This window comes from Ictalurus furcatus, chromosome 17 (assembly GCF_023375685.1).
Source record: "Ictalurus furcatus strain D&B chromosome 17, Billie_1.0, whole genome shotgun sequence".
Lineage (NCBI taxonomy): Eukaryota > Metazoa > Chordata > Actinopteri > Siluriformes > Ictaluridae > Ictalurus > Ictalurus furcatus.
In genome coordinates, this window is record NC_071271.1 from 21018499 (window position 1) to 21041529 (window position 23031).

General features: G+C 38.4%; 1 protein-coding gene across 1 annotated transcript; it reads right to left on the reverse strand.

The window, feature by feature from the left end:
• Positions 1-8317: 8317 nt before the first annotated feature.
• On the reverse strand, positions 8318-22385 carry aire (autoimmune regulator). The gene is made up of 14 exons (XM_053647571.1): positions 22035-22385; positions 20356-20530; positions 18697-18843; positions 18517-18582; positions 18325-18423; positions 17966-18096; positions 17294-17475; positions 16808-16877; positions 16591-16728; positions 14661-14782; positions 13721-13796; positions 12866-12943; positions 9943-10036; positions 8318-9549 (listed from the first exon to the last, which is right to left on the reverse strand). Exons 1-13 carry the CDS (start codon positions 22179-22181, stop codon positions 9956-9958), a joined length of 1512 nt encoding a protein of 503 aa, XP_053503546.1. The 5' UTR covers positions 22182-22385; the 3' UTR covers positions 8318-9549; positions 9943-9955.
• Between the last annotated feature and the right edge of the window lie 646 nt (positions 22386-23031).

Here is a 23031-nt window from a genome sequence, read left to right on the forward strand (position 1 = left end):
AAAACAGGCCTTAAACAAACTTAACAGAATGAAAAACAGTTTACACATGCACCCAGCTTATTACTAAATTTTAGTAAAGCATTCAAGCTGCTCTCAGTGTTTTGAATGACATTATTAACATGATTTAAAAAGAAAATAAAAGGATATGAAACAATGAATATGAAAATCATTGAATAATTTTTTTTAATTAAATATGAAAAAGAATAGCAATGCATTATGGTTAGCATGTTTGCCTCACAGCTCCAGGGTTGGGAGTTCAATTCCCACCTCCGCCCCATGTGCACGGAGTTTGCATGTTCTCCCCGTGCTTCTGGGGTTTCCTCCAGGTACTCCAGTTTCCTCCCTCAGTTCAAAGACATGCATTGTAGGCTGATTGGCGTTTCCAAATTGTCCGTATTGTGTGAATGGGTGTGTGATCGTGCCCTGCGATGGGTTGGAACCCCGTCCAGGGTTTCCCCTGCCTTGTGCTCCAAGTCCCCTGTGATAGGCTCCAGGCTCCCCGTGACCCTGTGTAGGATAAGCGGTACAGAATATGGATGGATGGATAAAATAAATACTTATTTACAAGCAAGAAAAACCAGTACTCTTAATTACCTTCGTAAACAATAAAAATATTAGATTATAAAATTACAAAACAAAAATTCAAATATTATGACATGATAGAAATATAATGCTGCTACTAGAAAACTGAATAATTTATTTAAACTAGTTAATTTTTTAAATTAGATCAACGTTTGTTGGGTAACTATGAAGAAGAATGAGTTATAAAAGTCTGCATAATTTTAAGCTTAAGTTTAAACATAAAGAATAATAATACAATAATTTTTTTCTAAATAAATTTTTTATGATTTAATTTTGCATTTGAACAACTGGCAACCCAACCAACAAGGAAGGCTAGATACCTTTCTATAATCAGAAACCTGAGCTTCTTCCCATTATTCTCATGAGAGAGATTTTGCCAGTGGCTGTGTTCACATGAACTCCTGTTAGACTGCAGTAAATAAATAAGCTTACAGAGTTTACTGACTCTGCGTGTGGGTTGATATTGACATCGGTGTGTTTTCACAGAAGGCGGGTTACATTAAGCACCGATAAAAGACTGGCATGAAGCTCTAAGCTTCCGTTTCAGGAAGCAGTTACATCTAATACCTTCAAATCTAGCTCACATGAAAATATGTTAATCATCTGGCAGCGATCGGAGTCATTCGTAACGTCTGCCAAATAAATAAATGTAAGTGGTTCAGCCTTCACAGAAAAAGATACCTGTAAGTAAGAAATAAAGCACAGTGGGGCGTGCTGTTAGGAGAAAGTAATCAAAGACGGCTATTTAATGTTGTGGAATGTCTGCGAAACAAATTAGTTCCTGTTCTCACTTACGTTATAGCAGCTATAAACAGTCGTTCCCTCTCCAGACAAAAAAAATCGCAGCTTGTTACATCATGTTACAGAGAAACCGCAAAAAGAAGCATAAACTCCTCTGCCCTGAAGATGTTGAGAAACTTACAGTTACAGCATTACCTCTGACTGTTACAAAGTGCTGACACTGGAGACTCCTTCCTTAAATCTTAAATAAACACTTCCTTACAGAAAACTTCACCATGCCAACAGATTATACAATATTCATTGCTAAATAACATCACATTTTTAAATCTGTCTATCATTTAAACTACAGCAAGCACTACTGTCAGAGCTGCTGTTATGGAAAATTAATCAACAACAGCTATATGGTGTAAATCTGTATAAAACATCATTTCAGAGATGTTCTCCTTTTTTTCAGAGGGAGGAATATGTACTTACAGCGCCCTCCACTAATATTGGCACCCTCTGTAAATATGAGCAAAGAAGGCTGTGAAAAATTGCCTTTATTGTTTAACCTTTTGCACTTTTGTTCAGAAAATTCACAAAAATACTCTGCTCTCCAAAAAATTGCACAGAATTTAGAAACTCTCACTTCAGAGGTCACTTGTTGTGCAGTTGCTTTGTTGTTTGTCTTTCAAACACAATGCACTATGACACCTATAAGCTACACAGTAACACGTCACTGTGCGTACTCTCTGCACTGCTGATGCTCATGTTCAATGTCTATAACCATGCACTTAAAAGAACCTTCCTACATTTGCACCTTGAAATTTGAATCATCCTTCTGAACAAGAAACTGTTACCCATCACTGTCACATCTAAGGGTTGCACTACAACACAGTGACAGCTGCTGTAGTTAATAACCTCAGATCTCATTTATCCACACTGCGTTATTTACGAAGACTCCATATCTACCTTTGCATACTGTACTGTACTGGTTTTGTTGCTGTTTTGTCCATCTGAGCTGTTACAGTATTACAGCCAACATTGTTTATACTGTTTATACTGTTACAGTATTACAGCCAACACTGTTTATACTGTTTATACTGTTACAGTATTACAGCCAACACTGTTTATACTGTTTATACAGTTACAGTATTACAGCCAACACTGTTTATACTGTTTATACTGTTACAGTATTACAGCCAACATTGTTTATACTGTTTATACTGTTACAGTATTACAGCCAACACTGTTTATACTGTTTATACTGTTACAGTATTACAGCCAACACTGTTTATACTGTTTATACTGTTACAGTATTACAGCCAACACTGTTTATACTGTTACAGTATTACAGCCAACACTGTTTATACTGTTTATACTGTTACAGTATTACAGCCAACACTGTTTATACTGTTTATACTGTTTATACTGTTACAGTATTACAGCCAACACTGTTTATACTGTTTATGCTGTTTATACTGGCTGTAATGTTACTTCATTGCTACAGTTGAACACATAGTATACAGTATATACTCTTTTTTTGATTATTACTTATATACCATCTAGTAAGGAAGTTGCAAACCCAGTTTTGTTGTACTTATACAATGAGAATAAAGATATTCTATTGTTTGCTGATGAAATCGCAGCTCAGTGCTGTGCATGTACAAAGAAAATGAACGATCATCTGTCACTTTGCCTCTCGCTAATGTAAACAGGGTAACAATCATTTTGCCTTTAGCTAGTCCTTGTTTTTCACACATACAGTGGGGGAAATAAGTATCAAACGCGTCAACTTCCACTTTATTACACATAACTTCATTTATTGGATTTCTTTATATGTGTGGATTTCTTGAGTTAATACCAAAGTCTGGTGAAAATTACCTCATTGGAAATATATTTATTGAAAAAAATGTTGATGCGTTCAATACTTATTTCCCCCCACTGTACATAGCAGCATATTTTGCTTCGGCACAGAGCGAGTATGTAACACTGCTTCCTCTTCATAACAATGAAACATCAGCATGGGGTCAGAGCTCACACCAGCCCTAAACACAATCGGATATCTGTCTCACGCAAAATTAAAGCCAGTGCGACTTTTATTTGAACAAAATGAAGTCGCGAATGCTAACGACGCCCTCACTCTAACCCTGACCATTCATATCCTTTCATGTCAAGTGGATCCGGCTAATTCTCGGGAATTTGCACTTTGGACTGCACGTCGAAGTTTTGTGAAGGCAAACAAATTGGCAAAGTGTGGGAACATGTGGAGGAATGTCAGGGTCACGGCCCATAACACATTACAGGAAGCGTTTTCAGATCGAAACATTTGGCAATCACTCTCAAAGTCCACGAGAGGAGATGGTTCACCAAGTGTCAAAGCTGATAATACTGTGTGTATATGGACTTGTTCCAGGGTTAAAGATGAGCCTGTGCATGACCCAGAGCTCCCATGATGCCTTGCATCGCTCAGAAGTTCTTTCTGTTCTCAAGGTCTCAGTGGAAACACATGGTTCATCACTTCTTAAAAACACCCCTCTTTGAAAGAGTTTCAGAGAACCCCTTAAAGGGTCTCCTAGAGAACCAAAGCCTAGAACCCTGTAGAACCTTTTTTCCCCTAAAAGTGTTGACTTTTAGGTAGTTTAATTACTGGTTGATTCGTTTTGATTGGCTGCTGGTGGCTACATTGGTTGATGGTTCCAACGGCTATTTTAGAAATATGAGATCTGTGCCAGAGAAAAAACACACCAAATTCCAACATCCTACGTCCAACTGCTCTGCTGTGCTATTTATGAGCACTTCCTAGTCAGAATTTCAGTTCCCAAAGTGAGAAAATGCATTTGTGTCGTGATAGTAATCCAGTAATTAAACTAGGTTAATCAGTTTAATTAATAATTAATTTAGTAATTAAACGATTATAGGGTGAGCTGGCAGCTCAGTTTAAAAACACGGCTAAAATGCCAAGCGTGAGGTTTCCGTTTGTTTGTTTTCTTCATAGCTGTAGTGCCATGCAGTGTCTTTTTATAGACGAGTGCTGAAAGACGCTGCATACCGACAGACTCTTGGCTCTACAGCTATAAAGAAAACAAACAGAGGGAAATATCAGGAATTTCACGCCTGAGCCAAATGCAATCCCTGAGAATTTGTGAAACATATCTGGTATGTAATCAGGTCATCTGCATTGAAGTTGTTGGGGGTTTTTTTTTTTTTCAAAGTGTAAAACAATCCCCAGGTCCACATACACATTCAATTCGAGCGCTTTATTTCTCCCAAATTCAGACCATATGGTTGAATTCAATACTGCAGGATTTACATGTTGTCATTTAACTTTGATCCAAAACAGATTACTGTGGATCCATCCATCTATCTCTCAATCCATCCATCCATCCATCCATCCCCTATCCCTCCATCCATTCATCCCTCCATCCATCCATCCATCAAACCATCCATCCATCCATTTCTCTATCCATCCCTCCCTCCATCCATCCATCCATCCATCCCCTATCCCTCCCTCCATCCATCCCCTATCCCTCCCTCCATCCATCCCTCCATCCATCAAACCATCCATCCATCCATCCATTTCTCTATCCATCCCTCCATCCACCCCTCCATCCCTTATCCCTCCATCCCTTATTCCTCCATCCATCCATCCATCCATCCATCCATCTCTCTATCCAAAGTGGCTTTCAATGCTGCCTGAAAACAGGAACAGCTTTTCCCCCCATTATTAATTGCATTGATAAAAATAAATCTTAGCAAGCGAAATGTGAAAGTGAATCTTAATTATAGTCAAATGTATCCAGTATTACAGATAAATTATTTTTAGAATCAAACAAAAATATGATTATAAATATTATATAAATATAATAATAATAATAAGAAGAAGAAGAAGAAGAAGAAAAAGAATAACAAAAATTTGCCAATTTTTAAGATATTGTTACTTGCTAAGATATTTATTCTGCATGAACAAGATCTAATAGACAAACTTTGACACATTTTATACACTCTTTGTTTATGATGTCTTCCTTTTCATTTCTCTCCTTCAAACTTGTTTTTCTTATGATTTCCTTTCTTGTTTTTCTCATGTTGCTTTGTAATTATTTCTGAACTGCATTTTGCGTGTGAATGGTGCTATACAAATAAATAGATAGATAGACAAAGATCAAAGATAGATAGATATTATTATTATTATTATTATTACAGGTTTATGTTGATTTATTGCTCCTTTTTTGTGCCATCAAAGCCAACATTGTACTTCTTTATTTTTTTTTTTAACCTGCAAAGATGTTTTAAGTTTAATTATTTTTAAATCACAAACATTAAGCCTTATTTATCCAGCAGGACACAGTCATTTGGTTGTAAATCGTTCACAGGAACAAGAAATGTGGTGTACATGAAAATCCAGGTAGATGGAAAAGCATTTGTTTCCTACAAAAGGTCCTGAGTTTCTGTACATTTCCATAAACCCTTATTAAAACAAAACAAAGCAAAACAAATGTATTAAATTTATTAAAATAAAACACATCGTGAGCTGGTTGATGCAAACCTTTTCTGAATGAGCGCTAATGACGCAACATCCTAAACACGTTGTTCTGAAGAAAATACTACAGCAGCAAAGCAATTACTGAGAAAATCTCAAACATGCGCTGATCAGATTAGGCAAGTAATAAGGAAACTGTACCTGCTTCCCACCTGTTTGACCTGTTTGATTGGTGATGGAGTTTTGTATTTGTGTTTTCATTTACTGGTTTGCTGGAAATTCCAGACACTTCAGAAGAACCATGCATTTATAAACTCCAACTCACCAGTAGCTATCTCACATTCTTCATTGAAAGGTTTAGTAGGTGAAAATTTAAAACATCCCAAAACCAAAGCCAAAATCTGAACATCTCATTTTCATTAGCTCCAGCAGTCACTTTTTTTTTCTCCGCCGCTTAACACATCCGAGACTACAGAATGCTTGTGCTTACATTATAAACTATTTCTCTTCTGCATGTTGAAAGCAGATGTTTTATTTGACAGCTGAGCTGGAGCTGAGGCTTTTCATTTTGCAGCTCATGACGTCCATGCTAACTGCACATTTTCTTACAGTGATGTCATCAGCACCTGGCTTCCATAAGTTAGGATCATGCTAACTGCTCATTTTTATACTCTAGTGTCATTCTTACCCTGACAGCTGGCGTCATGCTAATGGCTGACTTTCATTTTCTAAAATCTAGATAGTAAACCTTCTCAAACCTTACACGCTATGGATTACAAACTGCGTGTTGTTATGCTCATTATCCTTATCCTTATTAATGTTAAATATTGCATATATAACACCTTTATTCTACAACCCAATTCCAATAATGGTTATGAGATTTGAAAATCACTGCATTCTGTTTTTATTTACATTTATTTACATTTTACACAATGTCCCAACTTTTTTGCAATTGGGGTTGTATTCTAAGATCCTCCATCAATCAGGCTCAGTGGGATCAGCGCATCTATACATAAAACATATATGCTGAGATTAAGCGTGGATGAAATAGTGTGGTTTTAATCATACGTAACTCATTATTAGCTGATCCTGCCCATTAAGGATGAATGACAGATGACCTTATGATGAAATAAAAGCAGCAAGATGAAATATGAAATAAAATAAAACTAGCAAGAAAATAACAGCAATGTAGATAAGAAAATATGAAATAAATCACTGTTCACAATATATCACACTCATCCCAACTGTGAAGCACGGTGGTGGGTGCATTGTGGTTTGGACCCGCTTTACTTCTTCAGGGTTTGGAGAGCTTGTAAATCACTGAGGGGACAATGAATGAAAAACCGTATAAAAAATACAAGGGTCAGACTAGCGATCTTTTAATAGAAGTTCTATGGCACAACAGGACAATGTCCCAGAATTTGTCTTGCAGGCAAACGTATTTAAATTTTTCTACTTTGGTCCACTATATTTTCATTGAACAGGTTCATTTCTGCATACTTTTTTTCCCCATTGCATGTCTTTAACCATCATTTATTGCATGTACAACTCTGACTGACCACGTTTGGCTCAAAACCCAGACTTTCCTGATCCTCTTTTATCAATCATGACATCTCTATATATCTCTTGGACAGCACATCTTGTAATCCTTAACAGTGTTTTAGCTCCTGCAGGGAAGAAAACAGAACCATGGAGACTGACATTTTAATTCCTGGTGATCTACACCAACTGCCTTGCCAAAAAAAAAAAAAAAAAAAAAAAAAAAAACATCTGGTCACATGAAAACATTTTCCTTTACGCTCCATTGAAAGTTAACGACTTGCACAGAATTCCTCATGCTGTATTTGTTGGGTCTTAAAAAACTCATAGCCATGGCGACTGTTATATATCTGGCCCCCTTTCTGACACAACACCTGGACAGTGGAAGAAAAATACCTCAAAACCCCTGAAAGAGAAATGAGACCCATCAGCACAAATCCAACTGACATAGCAGTCATTTCCCATCTGTCTTTTTCATCCAAAAGCTGCAGATATTTGGCCATCAGTCTCTGACTGGCAATGCAAAATTCCCAAAATTCACATGGTTGTCATTAACATTCCACATGTGCTCGCTCTCGCTCTCTCTCTCTCGCTCTCGCTCTCGCTCTTGCTCTCTCTCCACCATAAAGTGTCCTTGAGAGAACTTTTACTAAGACTTCCTAGAAATACCACATACACTAGGGAACCTTTGGGATTAAGAGAATCCATTTATATTCATACCAAGGAGATAAACATTAACAGACATATAAAGCTTGAAGTTTACCATCACTCCTTTCTGTCATCGGGACATAAATATTTTTTTTAGAAGTGCCATCAAGTCCAAGATCCACATGCAAGCAAACATTTGGGGAATTTTAATTTTCTTTCATTTTATAGCTAATATAAATCAAACTGAAAGCATCTGTGATTGGCTAATGTCTCTTTATAAGCTGAGGTAAATAACGCTCAAACAAAACAAAAACTGTATAAAAAAAAAACAGATGAATGCACCAGTGCTTGGTTCAATTACACATATTTAATTACCGTCAGTAAAATTCCCATGAAATATGTCTTAGTTAAACTTGCCTTCAAAATCTTTTCTTAAAAATGTGTCATACACTCTACAATTCTAACTATGTCTTCTACATCCTCCATTATCCCTTAAAAATGTTTCATTATGTGCAAAGATTAATGATATGTTTGGGGAATGTCCCCTGTATTACTGAGCAAGTTAAAAGCTAGAACATTAAGGCTAAGTTTTTGAAGGAGAACATAGTGAGTTCATCGTGACACAGAATCTTCTAGACCCACAATTCTCCATGTTTTGTCTGTGAAGCATAGTCATAGGATCTGAAAATAATGGCACTAAATAAAGGTCTATAAATAATGCCAAGTTGAATCTAATGAACTTAACTGACTAAACTTTGTTGCACATGTGTGAATTTCAGGAATAAAAATCTCTAAATAGCCAGAATATTGCTGTACACATTTAAATAATGAAGCTAATATTTGAATAGTTAAAAATAAAAAATAGAAATCTGTGCTGAAGTGGTCTGTGGAATTTGGTTTTTCAAAAGATAAAGGGGTCTGTAGCTGCAAAACATTTGAGAACTCCTGCATGAGCATGTATTTGTATTGAACAGTTTGAAATGTATTGAAAATGTTCCTTGATACAAATTTAAAATTACTGTTTCGATGTTTGGAAGCTTTAGAAACAGCAAACAGCCCCAAACTAGGATGGGTGAGCTTTTGTTGTTGGTATGCGGTGAGATTTTCTTTCAAAACACAGAATTATGCATATTGCTGCTACTTTTTTTTGTCTGTTGTAGAACATCCAGTGTGTCTTTGCTAACTGGAGATGTGTTTTGCTGAGCAGTGATTTCCTTTGTGGTGTCAAACCAAATCTTCATTCCAACCGTGAAGCATGGTGGCGGGTGCATCATGGTTCGGGTCTGCTTTCTTTCCCCAGGGTTTGGGGAAATTTCAAACAATGAATTCAGTATTGTATTTTTAAAAAGGTTGTTACAGGAGAATGCCATGGTAACAACTTGTCACCTTAAGCATAAGAGAACAGAGAGGACGCAACAGGACAATGACCCAAAACATGCAAGCAAATCAACAACAGAGTCCGCGCTGTAACTTGACCTGAAGAGGGTAGTTCATGAAAAAATTCCAGAACTATTCATGATGTGGGTCTGAAATTCCTTCTCACTGTTGTACAAGTCTGATCAGCAGCTACAGAAAACTTTCTGTGGAGGTAAAAGAGGTTCTTTTCATTATTAAATAGTGTTCTCATAGAAATGTGGTAAATCTTATAGATCAGTGTTTTTCCCCTTACTATAAAGAAACTCATGGGTACAGGGAATTTATATTTACATAAACGTTTTATATTTAAGAGGAAAACTTCAGACAGGTTCTGGAATAATACATATAACTATACTGGATATGATTAAATCATTACCTGCCATCATAAAAGCCCAAACTTTCATCAACACACAAAAATATATACAGCAGGAATCTTCAAAACAATGACTTTCATCCTGTTACATAAAAGTCTCAGGATTGCTGAGCTGAGTGTGTGTGTGTGTGTGTGTGTGTGTGTGTGTGTTGTATTTCCTGTCCTGTAGATCATTAGGTCTTACAGGCATTGTGGAGTCACTGGAAGTAGCCCTGAGACTCTGAAAGGGGCCGAGAAATGTTGTGAAAAGCCCACTGCAGGATCCCATCGATGGAAGTCTGGAGGAACCCAAAAAACAAACAAACAAACAAACAAACACATACACACAAATGCATATTGATGAGGTGTAGACATCGGGGCAGCTGGTTTATGTCAAACAGTAAATGCCCCGTGTTACACACCAGAATTCGTACCCTCTTAGCAGTCATTCCAAATCCCGATTTTATAAACCAACATCATCCAAACTGCTGGGTTTAAATGTTTAAAATGTTTGTTTATCATTAAAATTAATGTTGTTAAAAAATTCTCTCATACATGGTTCTTATACTATTCATATATAAGTCCCAGAGAACCATAATATATTAGATTTTTTTTTAAAGGTCAATGTTGGTCTCATAATCTTCAGTGCATATTGTTTTTCCAATTTCTACATGAACTTCATCACAATTCCTTTCCTTCTGATGTAAAGTTGACAGGACTTATCTTGAGTAAAATTTGCATTTGTTTTACCACCAACTAAATGTCTAATTCCTTGTCTCTCTTCTACACGGCTTGTAAGAAAATGCTGCTTTTTCACTCGCAACCTAATCAATCTAAAGTGTATTAACAAGTCAAAATTACCCTAGCGAGAAAAAAAAAAATCAATTCTAATGAGCTTAGATATCTTGAAAATCAAATATGTTTGTGAATTATAGATCCATTGGGCTGAACATAAAGTAAAAACAATAGCAGACCTACAACAGAACATTGTGGGATGCCATATTGCACTTTTTAATGTTCTGAAAAATCTACATTAACACTAACACAACGGTGGCCAGTCAAGTACGATCTAAAGCAGGCAAGAACTTGTGTAACCCATTGTCAGTAGGTCCAACAGCATCACAACAGAAACATACTGCATGCACAACCTGAGGTTAACAGCAGGTCATTTACCACTTTAATCAGCGCTGATTCTGTACTATATTTCCGGGGGTCAGGGGGGTTATGGTGTAATATGAACGGTAGGGACATATCCACCAAAAAACGACGAGACATCAGGAGTTTTTCCCCCACCCAAAGTGTAAGTAATAGGTAGTAAACTAACCGTCCAGTAGCCACATTGATTTAAAATGAAAACCTGTTAGCGACCAAACGTCACCAGCCTTGCACTGCGGAAAGTAATGTCAACTGATGTTAGTTAACTGTGTTAGCTAGCGTTAACTAGCAAGCTAACCCTAACTTCTGTCATCTGCAGGCTAGCAATCAGGTTGCTAGCTGGAACATAAAATAGGTGCAAATATGAAATTATGTTGAGTTGAATTTTAGTCTAGAAATCCCATGAAAATGTCATGATTTAATGAATGAGTTTGTATGCAGGAAACACAGCAGCAGGCTGAAGTAGAGCAGGATGAAACAGCTGCATCTTCAAGGTTTCAGGTGAGATCCTAATTATGAATTATATTTTGGAATTGTAGGGAGGCATTAGCATTAAAGTCAGTCTTTAGGATGTTCAGCAAATATACATTATATCCTTTGAAAGTCAACATATTGGTCATGAGTTTGTTTTGAAAAAAATCTTACATCAAAACAACATAAGATCCTATTCACTCAATATTAACATTTCCCTCAAAAATAAATGGGATCCAAAGTTTAACTATATGTTTATGTATCTTCATCGGTGCATCATTTTATTACACATAGGAAACTCAGAAATCAAGTAGGCCTAAAGATGCCGTAGAGCAGGTTGAGGGAGAAGCAGCTGGACCTCCAGGGCTTCAGGTGAGGTCTTAAGATGATACTGCGATTAAACATAGGCCTATATGAAGAGTTCATTTGCAAAAACAGATATCTCCATTCTTATGAATATTTAAAAATCATGTTTTTTATTGCGCATTCCAGGTAATATCAATCAAACTGCAGTTGGGTTGTTTTAATTAAGTGAAAATAAATGTAATCAAAACAACCCAATTGCAGCTTGATTTGTATTACCTGGAATGCACAATTTAAAAAATGATTTATGAAAATGAATTAAAATGGTGGATGTCTGTTTTTTCAAATGAACTCTTCATATGCTATTATGGATTAATTGTAAATGACCAATTTACATGTATTGTAAGTACCATAGTCTACCTATTTTAATGTTAACTTAGTTGCAAGTTATTATAACACAGGATGCAAAAGAATAATTTGCAAATGTTGATACAGACCAGGTTAAGTTTAGTTTTCTCTTTAGGAGACAGTCAGTGTGAGTGAGGATGATCCTGAAGCAAGTCAGTGTAGCAGTGTCATGGACATGGGGAGTAAGCCATACCAGCCTGATCCAAAATTCATCCAAGTACAGCAACTTCCAAACAAGATTTTGCGGTTTCAGGCGAACTGGTACAGTCAGTATACATGGCTTCACTACAGTCCAACACTGAAAAAGGTTCTTTGTTTTGAGTGTGTCAAAGCATACACCATAAAAAAAACCACTTTGGAAAAAAGAATGACCCTGCCTTCTGCACAAAGGGTTTCAATAAGTGGAAGAATGCCTCAGGTAGCTTTAGTCGCTGTTTGGATTGTTTAAATAGACACCAAGGACTATCATGAAGAATGTTGATGTTGGATGCAAAACATTTTTTTTCTCTCTCTTTTCCGTTAACAAGTAATTTCATAGTTTACTTTCTTTTAGTCTTTGATCTGTTGCTTTGTACAATTTGTATTTAAATGTAAATATAGATCTTATACATTAAGATCTTAATGTAAATATAGATGTTATATTTTAATAAACCAGTTGGTTGTCAACATTAAACAGTCCTTTTTTTCCCTTGTCCCTACCAATATTGAGAGCGAACCTATGCCCTTGTAAATTGCAGTAATTACACTAAATTTCAGAAATTCTAAATGTGTGTGTGCGTGTACGCGCTCACCTCCCCCACATATGAGTCCAGTTCATCTTTATTAAGAATCTGCTCTTCGGAGTGAGCTGATCCCTGATCTGTACAACACTGAGGACAAGACAGGAGACGGATACCAGCCTTAGAAACTTTTCTCTTCTGTTAACAAGCTAAATACAATCATGGGAATGACATCTGGCAATCTACAAACATCAACACGACTGATAAAGAGGATAATGAGTGGAAAGAACACGATAATTAGGGTTGTCGGTTTTATGTGACAAAACCGTAAATAAAACCAGTCCGATTCCAAAACTCCAAAATTATGCCTACTACTGTCAAACATAGTGTCATATTTAGAAAGGAACATTGTACTTTTTTTTTTTCTTTTCAAATAAAGCAGATTCAACTCTGTGTGGTTTTCCTAAACATCAAGTTCTTAAAATTGTTTTGTATCATCGCATCTACTGGCGTAAATAAAGAATACCGTTGAGAATAAATAGACCAATTCATGGACACGCTGCAAACACATCCATGCAGTAAAAGTAACTTACAATTTTAACTGAATTTTGGATAAGTTATTGTTTCTATAGAAACAGCTCATTCACTTGTATGGATTTGTATGGTGCTGAAGTTTTCTGCAAGGAGAAATGTGCTTATTTAACGTTAAAAGAAGGAGTCTCCAGTGACAGTGCTTTGTAACAGTCAGAGGTAAAGCTGTATCTTTCAGTTCTCCGACATCTTCAGGACAGACGAGTTTATGCTTCTTTGCGGTTTCTCTTCGGTTTTTCTTCTTTTATTATAATTTTCTTTTTAACTGTAGTATATTGTATAACAGTTTACTGACAGATCTCTGCTGTGTGTATTTGCGTGTATTCATGTGTGTACCTGCACAGCTCTGGATGCTGCGTCAGTCTCTGTTGACCCCCACGACCTCCAACACGTTCTGCATCTCGCTCTCCCACTGGTAAAACAAAATGATTCACATAATAACGTCCATAAAGATTCTTAATGTGATAGTGACCTTCTGTCCATAATCTCTCTTCATCTTTAGTCTCACTTACGAAAAACCCAAAGGACATCACAAGAAAATCATATATTATTTACTTTCTCTGTTTTGTGTAGTATAAGTTGGTGAGATTGTAATAAATTTTACTATTTTAACTGTAAAAAAAAATTCCCACTATTTAGCTGTTGCGATGTTCAGAAAAGGACAACGTATGAAGAAATAACTGGCTTCCAATTAGTGTTTTTAGTGTGTGATACCATATTTGGCCACAAGGGGCAGATATTTTTTTTCTCCTCAGCGTTTGTGAGCATCAAGTGTGGAATAAAATCCAGGAGAGATAAATACATCATTAACTATTAGCATGTCATACTGGTTTCAACCAGAGGGGGCAGATGCTTCATGAAAAAGATCTCACAGCATAATAGCTAGTAGCTATAACGACAAAACGACTTTATTTAGCAACAAAATGGATAAACAAAGCTGCTTTTTATGCTTTTTACGCGTTGATTTTTTTTCCACACGTCATCCAGTGCACTTAAACAGCCGGGGGGTGGGGGGCGGGGGGGATCAAGCAGGAAAAATATATTTTGCAGCTAAAATGGTTAAATTAATGCTGGAATTATTATTATTTTTTGACTCAGGAACAAGCGTCCTGTGACCCTGAAAAGGATTAAGCGGTATAGAAAATGGATGGATGGATGGAACAAGCGTTAATTATTTTTACCCTTCTGGGTTTCCGTATTTTCCACGATGCTATCTGTTTAATTAAAGACTCTGCAGTAAAATGGAACATTAACGTTAACGTGAATGTCGTGTTACTTGGGGAAGTTGCAGTGTGTGTGGAAGCTCTGCAGACACTCGGGGCAGACGACCAGCTCTCCGCGGCTCAGGTGGCAAATCCCACACCACTTCCTGATGCCCACCAGCTCCGAATCCGGGGTCTAAGCGCAGGAATATAACCACAAAAATGTTCCAGAAAGTTCTGTACTATTCTCACAACTTCTCAGAACTGCCAGAACTCAAGTTTTTCCTTAAAGTGACAGCTTGGCAAAATGAAAAGAATGAAGAGTACACCGCATCCCTCGTCATCTAATCTAGTCCATCAGCAGCGGCACGGTCGATCTCAGAAGAAAAATATTTAAGCCGGATCACTTTCTTTCTCCCTCATCTCACACACTCTCACACACTTTAAAAAGGGTTATTTAAGGGTTCTTTAAAGGTTCTTCATTGCCAATAATGGTTCTTCTTGGAACCTTATCTGATAGGGAAACTCTCTGTTGTAAGGTTCTACATAGAACCTTTTAAGGTTTCCTCTAAAGGAACAAATGAAGAAGCCGTAAAGGTTCTAAGATTTTCTGTCACTTGACACAAGGATCACTCTAAAAGTGTTCTTCTTGGAATCCTCTCTGATAGGGCTATAATCCGGTACATAAAACTGAAAGATCCTTAGGGTTCTTCCCTTTCCCTAAAACTCTGTTATAGGGTTCTGCACACTACCGTTAATGGTTCCTCCTGAGAGCCAACTTAAGGGTTTTTAACTTTCAAAAGGGGTTCTTCTTAAAACATTTTCAAATTGGGCGCTGTTATAGGGTTCTACATAGAAACTGTAAGGGTTCTCTTACAGGGAAGTATTTTTAGCATCCAAAGATGGTTCTTATTGGTTCCCTTTCTGATAGGGAACACTCTGTTGTATAGTTCTATAAAGAACCTTCAAGGGTTCCCACACAGGAACACCTGAAGCATCATTAAGGGTTCTTCTTGGAACCTTTTCTGATATCTAAACACTTTGGTGAAAGGTTCTACATTAAACTTTTAAGGGTTCCCCCACAGGGGCAAACAAAGTTTGCTTAAGAGTTCTTAGGTTTTTAAAAGGTTTCTTAGTGGAACCCTATATGACAGGGAAAGACTCTGCTGTAGGGCTCTACATAGAACCTTTAAGGGTTCCCCCCAGATAGACAACTAGATGATCCTTGAGGTTTATAAAAGGGTTCTACTTGGAACCTTTACTGATAACACTCTGTTGTAGAACTTTTAAGAGTTCCCCCAGAGGGACAACCAAAGAACCCATAAACCCCAGAAGACCCCCAGTTCTTACCTTTCTAATAGAGTTCTTGGAACCTTTTCTGTTAGTGAAAAACTCTGCTTTACAGTTCTACATTTAAGTGGTCCCAAATCCTTATAGGTTCCCCAACCTTTCAGAGGGGATCTTCTTGGAACCTCTTCTAGAAAGGAAAGTTTCTGTCAATGATTCTACATAGAACCTTTAAGGATTCCCAGAGATACAGCTGAAGAAAGAGCTCTAAGTGTTCTAAAAGGGTTTTTCTTAGCAAACTTTGAGGGTTCCCCAAGAGGAACAACCTAAAAATAATTAAGGTTTTAAATGGTTCTTCTTGGAGCCCTTACTGATAGTGAAGCACTCTGTAGAAGAGTTCTACATTGTTGTAGAACCTTTAATGATTCCCCTAGAGGGACAACCTGAGAATCCGTAAGGGTTCTAGGTTTTCTCAGAATGTAGATTGGTGTCACTTTGCAGTAGAATCAGTCTCAGGTAGCAGGCGAGGCCTAAAGTCTGACTCTGTGTTTATTGAATTAGACAGTGCAGTGTGCACGATGCTAAACTGGTGGCTATAAGCTTCCATTACTTGTTAGCTACATTAGCCTCATAGCTCTAGTGCATGTCTACATTTGGGGTGTGAGAGGAACTTGTACATTTCGTTAGTTAATTTTGCAGTAGAACTGAAGCTGGAACCTGGAATGCTGCAGGCTGTGTGCTTGTGCTGCTCGTGAGCGTGGACAGCGAGGTGGAGGAGAAGAAGGAGAAATCCACTGTGGAGTTGGAGCTGCTCTCCGTTAGAGGAGGAGGAGGAGGAGGAGGAGGAGGAGGAGACTGTGACACAATGACACCATGTTTATGTTCAGTTAGTTCAGTTAGGACAAGAATCATGTTCATTTCTTTGTTGATGCACCTGCAGAGGCGTGTGGATCTTCTCAGCCATCACTCTGCTGCCACTACACAACCTACAGCGCCACGAACCGCTAAAACAAACAAAACATAAAGTCATTCATCATTGTTGCTATGGTTACGCCTCATACTGCTTTGGTTGCTTTTAATTTCACTCATACACACACACACACACACACACACACACACACACACACACACACACACACTGTAGCCAATAATTACAATTTTTGCATTTTTTTAAATTGAAAAATATAAATATATAATCTGGCCTAGATCATTGTTGATGATCGTTGCCAGGGTTACATTCCATTTGATTAAAATAGAATGTTTTTTTTTTAAATTAATTTTCATAACAATACTACTACTACTACTACTACTACTACTAATAATAATAATAATAATAATAATAAAGCATTGAGAAGTGTATGAAGTTTGTGTGTGTGGGTGTGTGTGTGTGTGTGTGTGGGTGTGTGTGAGTTTGCGACACCTGGGTATGGAGATGAGTGGAGGTACCAGACAGGTGAGGTGAAAGGCTCGTGGACATCCGTCACAGCAAATCAACTCACCGCCATCCTTACACACTGCACACTCATCATCATTATGCTCTACCTGAACACACACACACACACACACACACACACTATTGTGTACTAGCTCTGTACTTGTACTCTGCTTAATGACAATAAAGTTGAATCTAGTGAACAATGGAGTGCTAAAGCTGATTAAAGCTAAAGCTCTCTCTCTCTTTCTGTCTCATTTCCTATCCATCTTGCTCTATCTATCTATCTATCTATCAGTCTCCTTTTGTTCCTCTTCTCTCTCTCTATCTCCCTCTGCTTCTTGTCTCTCTCTCTCTCTCTCTCTCTCTCTCTCTCTCTCTCTCTCTCTATATATATATATATATATATATATATATATATATATATATATATATATCAGTCTCCTTTTGTTCTTCTATCTATCTATCTATCTATCTATCTCCTTTTGTTTCTAATCTGCGATAGTGTATGGAATGATATTTTGGTGCTGAGATGGATCTGTGTGAAGGAACACAGGGTTGTGATACAGCTTGAGGAAAGGTGTATGGTGTTGATATAAAAGCACACACATTGTTAGCAGAGCGTAATGGATTAAAGACTGCACTACGCACATCCATCACTCGGGGGTGCGTCTCCCCCTGCTGGTAACTGTGACATTGTCCCGTCTGGGTCACGTGACCACTCGCCGTCTCCTCCAGTGTAGAGGAGGAATAAAACTCACCCCCGACCTTGATGCACTTCTTGGCTCCTCCTGCGAGAGGAAAGCAGAAGCTCAAAGCTGAGATCAAATCCCAGGACTGTCCGAAAGCCCCTGGAGAGGACTCGCGGAATAGAGTTGAAAAACAAAAGTGTAAACGTGGAGGATAGAGAGCTGCACACTCTTCATGTTCACTCTTCAGTAAAACAGTGATGGAAAAGAAATGAGTCAAAAGGTTTGTCTATCCATCCATCCATCTATTTATCTGTCTATTCTTCTCACCACTCTCGATGACTTGTTGGATGAGAATCTCCTCCACAGGAAGTTCTCCAGCAGACAGAGTGACGGCGCGCTGGACTGACGTGGACACGGACTGCACGCCTGCGCGGACACACACCACACTCTGCAAAGTTCACTAACCAACACACTCTCTCAATTCTTTACAAGCCACAACAAAAAAGAGAAGGTGTTTACCGTTGCTTACTGAAACCTGAGAGAGAGATGCGCTGTCTGCCTTCCTCAGGGGCTTTCCTTTGCCTCCTGGAACAAAACAGTCTCGAGTCAAATGAGCAGATAATTATCAAACCTTTAGCTTAAATATGTCCGTTAGAGCAAAACCGGACTACGGATCCTTCATGATGATGCCGCTGGTACCTGAGCGGATGTGCAGAGCTTTCTTGCCGTAGTTCTGAGCTCGAAGTGCCAGTTGTTTCCCTCCGATTCCCCTCTTCCTGCTGGGATGAGTCCGACTCTGCAACTCAGGTCTAGGATTTCTAACAGGCCTGCTTCCCAAACTCAGACCTGTCAGAGATCAAGACAAACTCAGGCAGGAGTCTTAAATGTCAAAGCTAACTATATGTAACTATATTCTTTTTATTTGTTTGATTGTTTTTGAGTGCTACTTTTATTTAAAGGAATAAATGCTGTAATAGGAAAATAATCCATGCTGGGGTTGTGCAATATGCCCCATCGCTCAGCAGAGTTAGCACGCTGTTGCTTGCATCACTTACCATTTTTAATTGTTAATAAACAACATGCCATGCCTTTTTAGCCATTTCTTGTTAAATTTAATGTAAACGAGACAAATTCAAATTTCAATTTTATTTATTTGTATAGCGCCTTTTACAATGGACATTATCTCGAAGCAGCTTTACAGAAATATATAAACACAGGATGCAGATTTTAAGTGTGTGAATTTATCCCTACTGAGTGAGCCAGTGGTGACGGTGGTGACGAAAAACTCCCTAAGATGATATGAGGAAGAAACCTTGGGAGGAACCAGACTCAGAAGGGAACTCGTCCTCATCTGGGTCACAACAGATAGTGTGAAAGTAAAAGAAAGTTTTATATGAAGTCTGTTTTGTTGAACTAGTCCACTGTTCACTAAAGGAAACCTGAGTGTAAAACTGCATGTGGTAATTGCAGTCCCAAGGCCATTGCAGCAACCGTAGTCCCAGCAACCACAGCGAGAATGTCCATGTGGAATTGAGGTCCAAAACCATTTCCATGGTACTTCAAGTGACACCATCCTCAGCAATCTCCAGGCCGCACTGCTTGGGGTTGTCCTCAACTCAATTTAGTTCCTGTTCTCACTTACGTTATAGCAACTCTAAACTATAAACACCTACCTCCATTTTTTTCTCTCTCTCTCTCTGTCTCTTGAAGTTAATAAGCCAAAAAAAAAATGGACAACTTAAAGTTACAGCTTTACCTCTGACTGTTACAAAGCCCTGACACTGGAGACTCCTTCCATAAATGTTAAACAAACACACAAATCCTTACAGAAAACTTCACCCTATCAATGATTATGCACTTTTGTAATATGTTTATGTTGCACATGTGCTGTACGAGTCCCTGTGAATGAGCTGTTACTATAGAAACGATGACTTATTAGAATGAGCGCACCTGAAATGAACTGACACCCTCGAGAATTCAAAAGTGCTATTGGATAATGTAATGTAATCGAATTATTGCTTTGCTGACATTTAAACATCAACTAACTTTTCATATTCAGTAGCTATATACTCTATCATCATCACTATCTATCATCAGTTAAGAATCCATCCATCCATCCATCCATCCATTTTCTATACCGCATATCCTACAGGGTCACGGGGAACCTGGAGCATATCCCAGGGTGCATGGGGCACAAGGCGGGGTACACCCTAGACGGGGTGCCAATCCATCACAGGGCATAATCACATACACACTCACACACCCATTCATACACTACGAACACTTTGCACATGCCAATCAGCCTACCATGCATGTGTTTGGACTGAGTACCTGGAGGAAACCCCCGCAGTTAAGTACCTTTAGGTAAATTAGCGAAGAGATTTTGCAGTTTGGGGTAACTCTCCTGATTGTACTCTTTGGACAGATTGCTCCAGAAGGCCTGAAGAACAGAGGAGTCCTGCTCCAGTAGCCATGTTAGGAGGGAATACACCGCTTTATGGATCCCATCTTTTTTCTTTCTCTCCAGAGTTTCCTGAGAAATACAGGACACAGATTTAAATCATAATATTTCCAAAGGACAGTGCAATAACGAATAGATATACTGTACGGTGAGCCATTAGGACTGGATATTTACAGGGTTTTCCCCTAATATAGAAAGTGTTTTTGCGGAGCTCCTTAAGCCGAACGAACGTAAAAAGGCATTGAGGCGACATATCAGAATGAATATAAAAACAACAGTGAGAGTTCTATTCGCTGACAAAAACAACTTGATCTCAAACGGAAAGGTAACCCTTTCTCTGTACCGTCAACCCGGGATGGTAGTTACAAGCAGCGGCTTGGATAAGCAACTTACAAGTCATCGATAAGGTAAGCCTCAACAAAGAATAAAAGAACTATAAACTTTTTTTTGCTAGGGAGTAATTCTTGTGGATGTTAACAACAGCAACAGCAGAAAGAGAAAAGATATAACTAATGTAGCCTATTTTACCACTAAAGAAATCGCTAACCTAGCTAACTTACGTAGATATTCATGTACTACGATGAATTACGTTATGTTAGCCAGTGAAGCTGAAGTTCTGAAGTGAAGTGAAGTGAGCTGAAGTGAAGTTGACGTTACATAAAGGGAGGGATTTGAGAATTATAGGATGCCAGAAGCAAGCTCGAACAATTAATATATAAAACTATAGCGGTCTGGTGTATTTAACTGGCTGTTCAACTCAGATATCACCATCTTTAGTCAGGATTGAGGACAACAGTTTCACGTTTAGGTCAAGACCTCAGTGAGAAACTCAGACTGATGGCCACCTGGAAGTTTGCTGCCATTGCTGAACCTCAGCCTGGTATGTTGGACTACACTAGATGCAGTAGAAGATTTTACAGCGCCGGCGAAGCTCTGAAAGTGAAGCGTTCAAAAGAGCGCTGCGATATTTGCAGTTGAAATAATCAAGAAATTCTTGGTCTGTTTCCTTTATGTCTTTTGGTTGCATTTTCGAAAATAATTACATATGTACTTCAACATGTTTATTCTTCCTACGTGTACAAGTGAAGGTAATCCATATAAATTTTCGTAAAGCTCAAACATGTTATTTGGTAAAAATTAATGGACTTTTGACTACAAGTACAAATAGACGTTGGCAGCTTTCTTACACAGATGTGGTAAGGATAATGAAAAAAAACGTACAATATCCTTCAAATAATTTCAAACCCTCCAACCACCACCACCCTGCAGAACCCAGACAGCACCTGAGCTCTCTGAAAACCTAGAGAAAACCCTTGAATCTTTTCTGTACCTCAGTTTGCATCTTTTCCCTGGGAAAGTACATGTATCTTAGGTATGTAACTGGATCATAAGCACTAGTTTTATACCCCTGAAGGTCCCTTTACACTGGTTGCACCTTAGCGAATAAAAGATTACAGGTACCCATTTTTTTTCTGACAGCGCAGGCATTACTAATCATTTTCAAAACACAACTGGACCCAGAATTGAGCCTTGTGGGACACCTTTAGTAAAAATATGAATAAAGATATGATCTCACCCCAAGGAGTCGGTCGGAGATGACGTCGTGATCCGCCAAGCCATACAGCAGTGGGAAAGGGTCGTGGACGGCCATTGCGATTTCCGTCCTGGATGCTCTGAGCTGAGATCGAAGCTCGGACTCTCCGAAAGCCTCCGCTCGGGTCATGCTGCCTGGAAGGTGAAGAACAGCAAAGCATTCCCAGATCTAGGTTTCCTCAAACATTCATGTGCATATGGTTCAACCAGAATGTAACTGGATATGACGGTTATATATGGCTTGTTCTCAAATTAGTAACTTGTGTTGACATAATGTGTTAAAGTCTACTTACCTGGGTCGCAGGTGACGAGAAGTGAGTCCACTGCGCTTTACTGTCCCCATCATTGCTATTTATTCACTGCTGTGTATTATGACCAACGGGAATCTCTTTGGTGACCTTTGGCCTTTATGTCTCAGCCCTTCAGAGAGCCAGCGATGTTGGCGGTGCATGGGAAAATTCGTCTGGAACGCTCAGTTTGAAATCTTGTGGGAGGCATTTTAACACGCCGATGCTCGGTCAAAGTCTATCACAGTTTGCTGAGTTCGTATCTGGGGGCAGTTTTGGAAAGTCCACAGTTGGGCAATAAGACATTTCTACTTTTATCTACACAAAAAGTCTTGATCTTTCTCTCGGTCTTTACTGCCCACCTGTTCCTCTATAGGACTAACTGAAGTGTGTGTTCTGGCCAGGGGAACCCCACACATTCTCTCCACACACACACACACACACAAAGCAACGCCCTCACATACTTAGCATCAAATTATATGGATAAACGCTTTGGTTTCGGTCAGCGGAAACTAAAGGTCAGTAGCAAAAATATATTAAAAGTAAATACACCCATGAAACAGATGTGTCTCTGCCATCATATTGAAACGATATTAACAAATAAAAAGAATCAAATATTTTAAATAAACGTCTGCTGTGGAGAAAATTACGTTTACACCCTGGAAACTGGTTTGGCAGGAATCACTACCTTCT